Source organism: Apiospora aurea, assembly GCF_038362705.1.
Source record: "Apiospora aurea strain CBS 24483 chromosome Unknown utg000003l_segment0_segment0, whole genome shotgun sequence".
NCBI classification, from domain to species: Eukaryota; Fungi; Ascomycota; class Sordariomycetes; order Amphisphaeriales; family Apiosporaceae; genus Apiospora; species Apiospora aurea.
Genome location: NW_027117390.1, coordinates 2668028 through 2678651, shown reverse-complemented (window position 1 = coordinate 2678651; position 10624 = coordinate 2668028). Strand labels below are relative to the sequence as shown.

At 57.2% G+C, this 10624-nt stretch overlaps 6 protein-coding genes across 6 annotated transcripts; 4 read left to right on the top strand and 2 right to left on the bottom strand.

Annotated features, from left to right (window-relative positions):
* Positions 1-124: 124 nt before the first annotated feature.
* PG986_004688 (myosin-like coiled-coil protein-domain-containing protein) lies at positions 125-3005 on the top strand (the record flags this gene model as incomplete). The annotated part of the gene is given in 5 exon segments (XM_066840910.1): positions 125-189; positions 905-1272; positions 1623-2055; positions 2112-2753; positions 2765-3005. The coding sequence occupies 5 exon segments, from the start codon at positions 125-127 to the stop codon at positions 3003-3005; spliced, it is 1749 nt and encodes a 582-aa protein (XP_066703537.1).
* Positions 3006-4053: 1048 nt separating this feature from the next.
* PG986_004687 (uncharacterized protein) lies at positions 4054-5427 on the bottom strand (the record flags this gene model as incomplete). The annotated part of the gene is made up of 1 exon (XM_066840909.1): positions 4054-5427. One exon carries the CDS (start codon positions 5425-5427, stop codon positions 4054-4056), a length of 1374 nt encoding a protein of 457 aa, XP_066703536.1.
* Positions 5428-6177: 750 nt separating this feature from the next.
* PG986_004686 (uncharacterized protein) lies at positions 6178-8211 on the top strand (the record flags this gene model as incomplete). The annotated part of the gene is made up of 4 exons (XM_066840908.1): positions 6178-6747; positions 6794-7223; positions 7275-8046; positions 8076-8211. The coding sequence occupies 4 exons, from the start codon at positions 6178-6180 to the stop codon at positions 8209-8211; spliced, it is 1908 nt and encodes a 635-aa protein (XP_066703535.1).
* Positions 8212-8957: 746 nt separating this feature from the next.
* On the top strand, positions 8958-9253 carry PG986_004685 (uncharacterized protein; the record flags this gene model as incomplete). The annotated part of the gene is made up of 2 exons (XM_066840907.1): positions 8958-9008; positions 9056-9253. 2 exons carry the CDS (start codon positions 8958-8960, stop codon positions 9251-9253), a joined length of 249 nt encoding a protein of 82 aa, XP_066703534.1.
* Positions 9254-9283: 30 nt separating this feature from the next.
* Positions 9284-9868, top strand: PG986_004684 (uncharacterized protein; the record flags this gene model as incomplete). Its single annotated transcript, XM_066840906.1, has 1 exon — positions 9284-9868. The coding sequence occupies one exon, from the start codon at positions 9284-9286 to the stop codon at positions 9866-9868; it is 585 nt and encodes a 194-aa protein (XP_066703533.1).
* A 105-nt stretch (positions 9869-9973) lies between these two features.
* Positions 9974-10495, bottom strand: PG986_004683 (uncharacterized protein; the record flags this gene model as incomplete). Its single annotated transcript, XM_066840905.1, has 1 exon — positions 9974-10495. The coding sequence occupies one exon, from the start codon at positions 10493-10495 to the stop codon at positions 9974-9976; it is 522 nt and encodes a 173-aa protein (XP_066703532.1).
* Between the last annotated feature and the right edge of the window lie 129 nt (positions 10496-10624).

Here is a 10624-nt window from a genome sequence, read left to right as displayed (position 1 = left end):
GTGAAACCCCTCGATGCAATCAGCAAAGCCCCCACGGCGGCCTGGAAGGACAACCAGATCGCTTGTCAAACCTCCCGTTGCGTTACATCAAGCACCGGGAGGGATATTTGGGTTGGTGAATACAATGCTCAATGGAATAGGTGTATTACCTCTGGGACTGTACGTGGTGCTGCATCCCGAGAAGGTCACGTATGGGCAACAGGAAAATCCAATTCAATTCGACCAGGCCTAATTTCTTCATGATCCACCGTCCCGGTTCACTGTTCTGTTGTTACGTAGGGCGTATGCATGATGTCTTCGAAGTCATGTGCCTATTGCTTGGTTTTCTGCTCAAGTGGATGTCACATCATACACAATTGACCTAATATTGGACCAAGCATATTTATCTGGTATGTTGGCATTTTGCCTCTTGATACACCAAACGCAGGTGAATGCAAATTTATGCATTCAAGAGAACCGGCCTTGTTGCAGCAGTAACGCAACCGTTTTTCTCTACCAAGGGCTCGGGTTAGGTGGCGCTGTTAAGTAATTCCTCCAGCAGCGTAGTAGAGTAAAGTAGTAGGCGGTTACCAAGGACCTGGGCTTACGGATTAGCGGTTTTGCTTCAATCTAGAAAGCGCCTGCCTCAGCTAAACGAGAGTGCTAAACGGGCGAAAAGTACCTGGAGCTGAGAGAAAACAGCGGCAAAAGACAGGCCAAAGACAGGCCCCCGAGGCTCCGACTCAGGTTCTCTCAGAATCTCCACCACCACGTTTTTCTCTTGGCCCTTTTCCTGTGAGGTTGCACTACACCCAACAGAGATTTGACTACATACCTACATACATACATACCCTGATCCGATTGATGTTTGCACTCTTTGCATAACTACCAGACCTCTCCCCCATCGATGACTTGACTTGGCCAGCCCACGCCTGCGCCCGCCGAATCCCTCGCTGCACTATGGCCTCGGCGAGCCCGGTGACGCCAGCACCGCTGGCCGCAACAGCGCCTCCCAACGGCTCCTCGAACAACGCTGCTGCTGCTCCCCGTCCGCCTACCCGAGCCCGGACGATGCTGCGAACGGCGTGCTGAACGGACACCATCACCACCACCATCATCACCACCACCACGCCGATCCCCGCCCTGCCCCGACTCCGAATCCCGTCGCCGCCAACAAGAAAGCAAACAAGGTCAAAAAGATGGATTCCTCTGAGACTTCGAAGCTGCTTGCCGCTAGGATCTCGCAACTCGAAGTCGACAATGCCGCCGAGAAAGAACAGGAAGCCGAGATAGGTAGGTGGTTTTTTGTTATGTCCACGCAGATTTGCCATTGGCCGACGCCGCCCGTGCCCTATTCTTCTCCATGTTCCCAAGGAATCGTTCAATCCTTCCGCGGGAGGACTGTCACGCGACACGACAGCGTTCGATGTATGCCGCCCGAGAAACAGCGAATATTTGTCATGTCACGGAGGTCTTTGGGAAACCTTTTGGAAATGGATATTTTGAGGAAGAGACCGGACGCAAGCCCCGCCGAACGTTTGGTGGATTTTAGCCGCCACGCCTTTGATACGATCAGGATGCGCATTTGCGCAAGTTATTCGATACGAACAATGGTCGAGGCTAACTCATATCGCGATATGCAGAGCGCGAAGTGCGGAAACACACTCGTGACCTCAACAATTCTCTCAACAGCTCGTCCGGCAAGATGAACGATATAGAGAAGATCGATCTACTGACGAAACGATGGTCGGAACTCTTCGCCCAAATGAAGCGCCACGAGCGGGACAGTATAAAGAACAAGAAGCGCGCCGATCAGCTGCAGAAGGACAAGGACTCGAGTCGAACCGAGGCTTCCAAGCTCACCGGGCTGAAAGAGAAGCTGGAGAAACTATGTCGAGAGCTGCAGAAAGATAACAATAAGCTCAAGGGCGAACAACGCAGTCTGAAGGATGCCCACGACAAGTTGCGCAAGGACTCGGACAAGCGCATGGAGGAGGTATTCAAGACGCTCGAGGGCTATCAAGAGGAGAAAGACAATCCGCGCAAACAAGTCATGAATACCAAGGTGGAAGATCTGTACGTTTCCTACCTACCGGAGGAGGGAGCCTGGCTGCTTACGGGGTACATTACAGATTCAAGAATCGCTTCAAGTCGCTCATCGAGCAGTACGAACTGCGCGAACTGCACTACCACTCGCTTATGCGCACCAAGGAAATCGAGGTGCAATGGAACATGGCGCGCTACGAACAACAGAAAAAGGCGGCCGAAAGCGAAAGCGCGCGCTGCCGCCAGCTCAACAGCCAGGTCCTCACTTTTTCCAAGACGGAGACGGAACTGCGAAACCAGCTCAACGTATATGTCGACAAGTTCAAACAGGCAAGTAGCGATCTTTCTTCCCTCCTGCTTAACCAAGCGCTGGGGTTGACCCTTAACTCTTCGGCTGTACTGCAGGTTGAGGATACGCTTAATAATAGCAACGACCTGTTCCTGACCTTCCGCAAGGAGATGGAGGACATGAGCAAAAAGACCAAGAAGCTGGAGAAGGAAAACGAAACTCTTAAGCGCAAGGTCGAGGCCCGGAACCAGAACATCGTCAAGATGGCCGACGAGCGCCAGAAGCATGTGAAGGAACTCGACGATATCCGGAAGAAGAACGAAAAACTCACGTCCATCATCAACCAGATGCAGCAACAAGGCCGCGGCATACCCCAGGGGATGCAGGGGACCGTGGAGGACAGCTGCTACGCCGAGGGGGGAGGAGGTGCACGACGACGGTGGCGACGAGCTGGAAGATGAAGAGGGGGGACGAGGAGAGCGAATACGAGTACGAAGAGGAGGGCGACTTCGGCAGCGAGGAGGTCGAGTTCGACGACGACACTGAGGAAGAGGTGCACCTGCACAGCCTGCCCCCGGTGCAAACGCCGACGGCCCCAACCTACGGGCCGGAGCCGCCGCCTACGCACCCGGCAGCACAGGCGGCGGCGGCGGCGGCTGCCACGGCACCGGCGATTAACGGACACCGCTAGGAAGGTCTTCCTCTTCTTGCTGTGCTTCTACCGCCGCGCCTGCTCCTGCTTCCTCTCCTTACGCTCCGTTGGTCCACGGCGGCGCCTCGGTCTGTCGCTGAGGTGGGAATAATCGATGCGGATTGGGGTCTTTGGTCATCCGTCTTATCTGGTCTGAACAGCAAGAGCATGATGCGGTCAAGGGGGAAGAGATCGTATGGGACTGGGGAGGACATGATCTCTGATGCACTTGATATCGCTGGAGAGTGTTGCAAGCGGCATCTGGAAAAGCGCACTTACACGAAACGAGGTGAAACATGACAATGTTTTGCTTCTCTTTCTTGAATCAGATAGGAGATCTTGCTACGAAACTCAGGACAGCGTTCAGACATTTACGAATCAGCCAACCAACAAGCATAATTATTCACACAACCAGCGGGAGATAGAAAAGGGAAATTCATGATCCGGAGAGGTAGTACGGGGCTCGCGATGGAGTCTTGGTCAGAGGACAGCGAGAAGGGGGTGGAATGGAAAGGCGGGCGGGCGGCACCTCCCACCAGCCAAACGTGTGTGTGTGTATTGTTTTTCCCGCGCATGCTTTATGTGTCATTTTAATTCCATTCGTCGAAGATAGTCAAGAGACCCCCCCCAACGCATGGCGATGGTTTGTATATTTTTACGAACGCATATGTTCTGACCGAACTCGGATATTGACGAGGTGAAACGGGCATTTTTCCTACACTTTCAATAAATATAGGGGGCAATGCAAGTTGGGAAAGGTTTGGAATAAATCGCTGTTGGGTTCATGGGCCACAAACCAACTGAGTTACCCCTATTTTTGTGGGCTTTCCACACAAACATACTCAGCAAATCCATGAGCCGCGACTTGTAAGACTCATGCGACTGACGTATATGCATTACCAAAAGATTCCTTGCATGGCTTGACTACTTTCACATAGGGAAGACAGTTACGTTGATTGATGTGGTATTTCTTCTTGATTCATTCTATATTTGTATGTATTCGTAGCAATTTTACTTTTTGTTTGTTCTCATCAGGCAAGCAGCCAGTCTACCTACCCCCTTTCCGCCCCGACCCCGTCGCCGTCGCGGCCGGCTTCCCCTTTATGCGCGCGGGGCCCAACTCGCGACGGATTTCGTCGAGCTGCTCGGTGCCGTTCTTCCAGCCGCCCTTGCGGATGTACTTCTTGTTGAAGGTGGAGTGCCCGCCCAAGAACTCGTCGAGGACCGAGTCGAAGTCGCCGCGCACGGGGCCCGTGACCGTCGACATGGCGCTCGCGCCCGTCATGCCGGTGACGCCCGAGACCATCGAGTTGGTGTCGTCGTCGAGCGCGCTGCCGGCGTAGCCGAAGTCGTCGTCGTGGTTGTACACCTTCTGCTCCAGGTTGTCGAAGCGCGCATCGAGAATACCCATCTGCTCGGTCCGCACGAGCGAGGATGAGGTCATCGAGTAGGCCGAGGGGTTGGTCAGGGCACCCTTGCGCTTCTTCCGGCGCCCGCCGTTGGTCGTCGTGCTGAGGATCGAGGACTGCAGGTCCGAGGCCGAGGGCGGGCCGCCCAGCTTGCGGGCGCCGGGCTTCTTCTGGTCCTTCTTGAACTTGGTGAAGTCGGCCATCCAGTCGCCCACCTGGTCCTGGGCCTCGGCGGCCTCTTCGGCGCTGAGCACGGGCACCAGGTCGGGCACTTCGTCGCCACTGCTGATTTTGTACTCGTTGTTGGGCTTCTCGGTGCCGTCCGTCTCCCAGCCGGCGTCTTCTTCTTCGTCGTCGAACCACTCTTCTTCCTCAAACTCGCGGTCGTCCAGCTCCTTGCCGTCCTTGGTGAGAGAGGCGAAGATGTCCTCGTCCTCGTCCACGTACTCCTCATCCTCGAGAGCCTCGAGGACTTCACGTAACCGCGGGTCCATATCTGGTTGTAATCCGCCAATGATATCTGGCACGTCTTGCATATCCTGGTACGTCCTGCGGGTCAAGTTCTTAGATGGTAGGATTTCCTCATCGAACAAGTCCCTTTTCGCGACAGCGCCATTGTCATCCACCGAGAGCCCCTCGAGCGCATCGGCCAAACTCTCCTTCTGCTTCCCCTTGGACTTGTCGGCCTCGTCCTTGGCCTCGACGAAGACGGCGCCGCCCGAGCCGGAGCCGAGGTCGCGCAGATGCTGCATGTAGTCATACTCGGTGTCGTCGAAGTAGACGCCGTAGGTGGCGGCCTCGCCCTCGTTGGCGCGGATGAAGTCGGCGTCGGAGCCGAGCTCCGAGGCGAGGTCGTGGAGGGCCTTGGACTTGCGGGCGGCGTTGAGGTTCTCGGTCGGGTTCAGGACCATGGAGGGCGCCGCCTCGTCGTGGATGAGGGGGTCATTCTGCGGGCGATGCACCAGCGTGAAGTGCTGGGCCGTCTTCTTGTTTATCCACTTGCCGCGGGGCATCTTTGCGACCCTTGAATTGTGAAAGTGAAAGGGCCGTTTCTCAGGTACTTAAGTAGGTAGTTTTGGCAAGGGCGCCTCAATCGGTACGTCAATGAGATGGAATATTTTTGGTGTCAGGGTCACAGATAGCCTCCTTGCGATTTGAGAACAGGTTTCGCAGGGATAATGGAGAAGCGAAGCGAATGTCAAGTCGGTCAGGCCGTCGTCGAAGAATCACAATCCATCAACTTTCCAAATAATTGCCGTCGCACCCTAGAAAAGTTTTGGTGGGGTTGGCGCTGGAGCCGCAGGGCTTATCGACCGCTGTTATCGGGCATGGCTTTTCGGTGAGTGACGCCAGTCTGCCAGTAATTAACTGGAAACTGGAGCAGGCGCAGGCGCAGGCAGTGGCAGAAAAAAAAACGAGAATTTCGCCCCGCGCCTGCGAGTTTATTAGGCACGTTAGTTGGGTCAAGGTTGCCCCTCCATTTGCCCTTCGGTCATAGTGAATTAATTGGGCAATTATTCAGCGAGTCCGCCTGGGAAGACAGAACAGGAAACCAAAGGCACGAGATCAGCAAGTTGCAAATCAAATCAACTTGTCTCTCCTCCAACTTTTCTTCTATCTGTCGTGCCCTATTTCGACAATAGATTTCAATTTCATAGTCACTTCAATACAAGGATCCATCCTGATTTCGACTCGTCGTTGTCTCACGTATTTGATCGTCCCAAACAGACCGTTAGCCAGATAACACACGCAAACCGCCCACCATGGTGTTGGCAAAGTCCAAGGGGTCGGTCGGCCTCGGCAACTCGCTGATGAACGACCGCTTCGGCAAGGGCAAAGGCGCCGACCGCAAGAAGACGGGCGTGACCCGCGTCAACCATGCGACCGGCGAGGAGTACATCACCAACGACCGCAAGGAGGCGTCGTGGGTCAAGATGCGCTCCGTCACGCAGCAGTCAGCCATGGACGAGTTCCTGGCCACGGCCGAGCTGGCCGACACCGACTTCACCGCCGAGAAGATGAACAACCTCAAGATCATCCACACCGACCAGAAGAACCCCTACCTGCTCTCCGCCAACGAGGAGCGCGCCGTCAAGAACAAGCAGAAGGCCCACAAGGAGCGCCTGACCGTCCCGCGCCGGCCCCACTGGGACGAGACCACTACCCCCGACGAGCTCGACAAGCTCGAGCGCGAGAGCTTCCTCGACTGGCGCCGCGGCCTCGCCGAGCTGCAGGAGAGCAACGACCTGCTCATGACCCCCTTCGAGCGCAACCTCGAGGTCTGGCGCCAGCTGTGGCGTGTCATTGAGCGCTCCCACCTCGTCGTCCAGATTGTCGATGCGCGCAACCCCCCTCATGTTCCGCTCCGCCGATCTGGAGAGCTACGTCAAGGACGTCGACAGCAGGAAGCAGAACTTGTTGCTGGTCAACAAGGCAGATATGATGACCACCAAGCAGCGCCGGGTCTGGGCGCAATACTTCAAGGAGAAGAAGATCGCCTACCGTTTCTTCTCGGCCTCCCTGGCCAAGGAGATGATCGAGGCAAGAGAGGCAGCAGAGTGGGACGGTCCGCTCAACCCGCAAGCCGCCGATGCGAAAGGAAAATTCGTGGAGAAGCAACAAGAAGAGGAGGAGCAGGAGTCTTCCGGGGAAGATGAGGCCGAGGATGACAACTCAGATAACGAGAACGAAGGAAAGACGCGCATTGGTGCAGCCTACGAGGAAACTGACGATGAAGACGTCAGGATCTTAACCGTGGAGGAGTTGGAAGAGGCATTCTTGGCACATATCCCAGAGTCTGACCCTGACAGTGAGTTTGCTACACAGTATTAACCGAAGAATGCATGCTAACCCCTCACAGACCCAGGCGAGAAGTTGAAGATTGGTTTAGTTGGATACCCCAACGTCGGAAAGTCGTCCACCATCAACGCCCTCATCGGCGCCAAGAAGGTCTCAGTCTCTGCTACCCCTGGTAAGACGAAGCACTTCCAGACCATCCATCTCAGCGACAAGGTCATCCTGTGTGATTGCCCGGGTTTGGTGTTCCCCAACTTTGCCACCACCAAGGCGGATCTCGTGTGTAACGGTGTCCTGCCTATCGATCAGTTGAGGGAGTATAGCGGTCCCTGTGGTCTGGTGGCTCACCGGATACCCCAGCCTTTCCTGGAAGCCATCTACGGTATCCACATCAAGACGAGGCCCATTGAAGAAGGTGGTACTGGAGTCCCCACAGCCAGCGAGATGCTGTCTTCGTACGCCAAGGCACGTGGTTTCCAGACACAAGGTGTAGGTCAGCCCGACGAGTCTCGCGCGGCCCGTACCATCCTGAAGGACTACGTCAAGGGCAAGCTGCTCTACGTCGAGCCGCCGCCCGAGTACCCTGACTCGGCCGAGTTCAACCGGGACCTGTACGACTCGGCGCACCTGCCGCCCAAGCGGCGTGCCGTGCTGATGGCTGCTCTCGACGCCATGGACCATCCGGACGACGCGACGGTTGACACGGAGATCCTGGCACAGCCGACGGGCTCCAAGAGCAAGCGGCTCGACAAGACCTTCTTCGCCCGCGACGCCAATAACAAGGGCCACATGGCCATGCCGTTCAGCTACAAGTACACGGAGCAGGGCAAGGAGCAGTCCGCGACGGCCGGGGGCGGCACCTGAGTGGGCGCAAGGCCCGCGCCATGGTGGCGCTCGAGACGGGCATGGATCCCAAGGACGTGCAGCTGGGCAGCAGCAAGAAGCACTTCAAGGGCGGTGCTAAGAAGAGGGCGAAGAAGCCCGCGGCGGATGATGATTAGATAGAGATGAAGAACAAAAAGAACAAAAAAGAGTAAAAGAAAGTAAAAGGGGATCCGATAAGTCCTTTAGGGAACTCGGTAGGCCTAGGTAGTCAATGAGACTCGGAGTTGCAAGTATGTCTGTGTTTTCCCTATTGCTAGTCCTTGCTTGACCTTCGCGGTTTCTATGTGATTCCCATACGGAGAGGAACGATTACCATTGATACCAACACTATCATACCATATCCCAGATGTACGTGTCGCTAGACCTACCTTCGCAGTCCACTTACAAGATAGCAACCCCTATCTGGTATCCCCTCTCGCTCGAGTCGTCCTAACAATCTTTGGAATGACGATGCATAGCACAGGGGAGACATGACCTAAAGGAGATCGGTTAATTGGCGTGGGTTTTTGTCAGAGTCGTCAGACCCAAGCTGTATAGCCCCTGATTTGGGTCTGACAGAACCACTACTATACCACACCTTTCTCCGATAACTCAGCAGTTTGCCTGGCAGAACCACGATTATACCAGGACCCGTTCTCAGATAGGCAGCTGTTTGGGTATATGACCATTGCGAATTCCCGCCTTGGAATTTCGTTTTCTTTCCCATCTATCTATTCACCCATTCATCCGTCTTCAGGAAAACATCATCTCCGCTCACAATGCGGTACTCCAAGCAATTTTCCAGTGCCCTTGCGGCCATGGCAGCGCTTGCCACGCCAACTAGCGCGGCTTCCAACAATCGCCCCTGCAGCACCATGACGAGATGTACGACTTTGTGAACGAATGCGGTATCGGCTATGGTGGTTGCCACTCCGTCTGCAGGCCCACGCCCATCTACACGCCTCCTCCTTGTCCCGGCAGCACTACCAGCGGCAACACTCCCAGCACTACCAGCACTACCAGGATTACCAGCATCTCGAAGACTGTGGCGCCTCCTCCGCTCACATCTTCTTTATCTCGGCCAACCTCGTCATCCGATGTGCCGTCTACCCAGCCATCATCACCGGCAGCAACATCGACACAGACCGAAGGTCCCACCCCAACCAACGCCCCTGGTGATCCTGCTCGTCCTACTTCTGGCGCCCGCCCATGGACCTCGCGGACAAGGCCTTCCAGCTTCCCGACGCCTGGGCCGAGAAGTACCGCGAGCTGCCGCCGCTCGAGTTCGACACGGACCTCCAGGTCTTGCACGTCGAGCTCAACATGCCGAAATACCCGAGGCCGGGCTTCTTCCCGGACCAGTGGGCGCTCTACGCCGACGAGCCCTTCAACCCGGACCGCGTGCTCGACATCCTGAACCAGGGGGCCCGCCCGCCCGCCCGCCGGGCGCCATCGATAGACACCCCGCGGTCCGGGTCTCCATCGATAGAACAAGACTCAGTATGGGGCGGGGACGAAGATCTCGTCGTTGAGATCCCCCAACGGTCCCTCCAGGAGCTCCGGCAACTCTCGGACCCCGTCACCCGGGACGCCTGGAACGCGTTGCAAAGGGGGGGACTGCCCGGCTTGCCGCCAACCGCGTTTCCCCTCTGGCCGCCGACCATCGTCGAGTACGCTACGTTGGGCGGCCCGGCCCTCACGGCCGCCAGCCTGCCCTGGGCGGAAATCGGCGCGCTGCTCGGCTGCGTCGGCCCCTTCGGCCTCGTCTTCGACCCCGACTACGTTGTCGACTAGCACGACTACCAAGGATCGCCCCACCCCCAGCGTGGGTTATTATCCTGCTCCTTCTTGGACTACAACTACGGCTAGCCCAAGCCGCCCCAGTGCGGGCTACATTCCTTATCCTCCCGGCGGAGATTCGACGACTTCCACTACGGCTTCGTCTTTGTCTTCGACCCCGACCACGTTTTCGACCACGACTGCGACGGGCCGCCCAGGCTCCCCCACTGGCACCGGGTATCTTCCTCGTCCTAGCGAGTCCTCCGTCAACTGCCTGGGGCCCGTGACCGGCACCCTCAGCTCCAGCATCGCCGTGCCCACCCTCATCACCGCGCTGCTTCCGGCCTGGGCCTGCCTCAACGGCACCCTGATGCCCCGCGCCACCTCGGCCCTCGCGAGCCTCAGCCTGCCGACCAGCGTCCCCGCCCTCACCGCCATGGCCACGGCCACTCCTACTCCCCTCGCCCGCCGCGAGGCCGCCGCCGCCGGCGACCCCACCCTCGGCGGCGTCCTGTGAACAACCAGGTCATCCCCCGAGCTGCAGCGCTTCGTCACGCGCCCGGGCACCGTCTCCGATTCCGGACTCGACCCCGAGCTGGAGAAGAACATCACCCAGGCCGTCCACCTGCACGCCTCGGGCATCTTGCACGGCATCGAGGAGGGCGGGCCCAACGGCAAGTGGTTCCCCGAGGACCTCGACATATGCTGAACCAGCTGCCCCGCGCCCTGTACGGCCAACCGCTGCTCCTGACCGTCGCCGCGTCCGAGGAG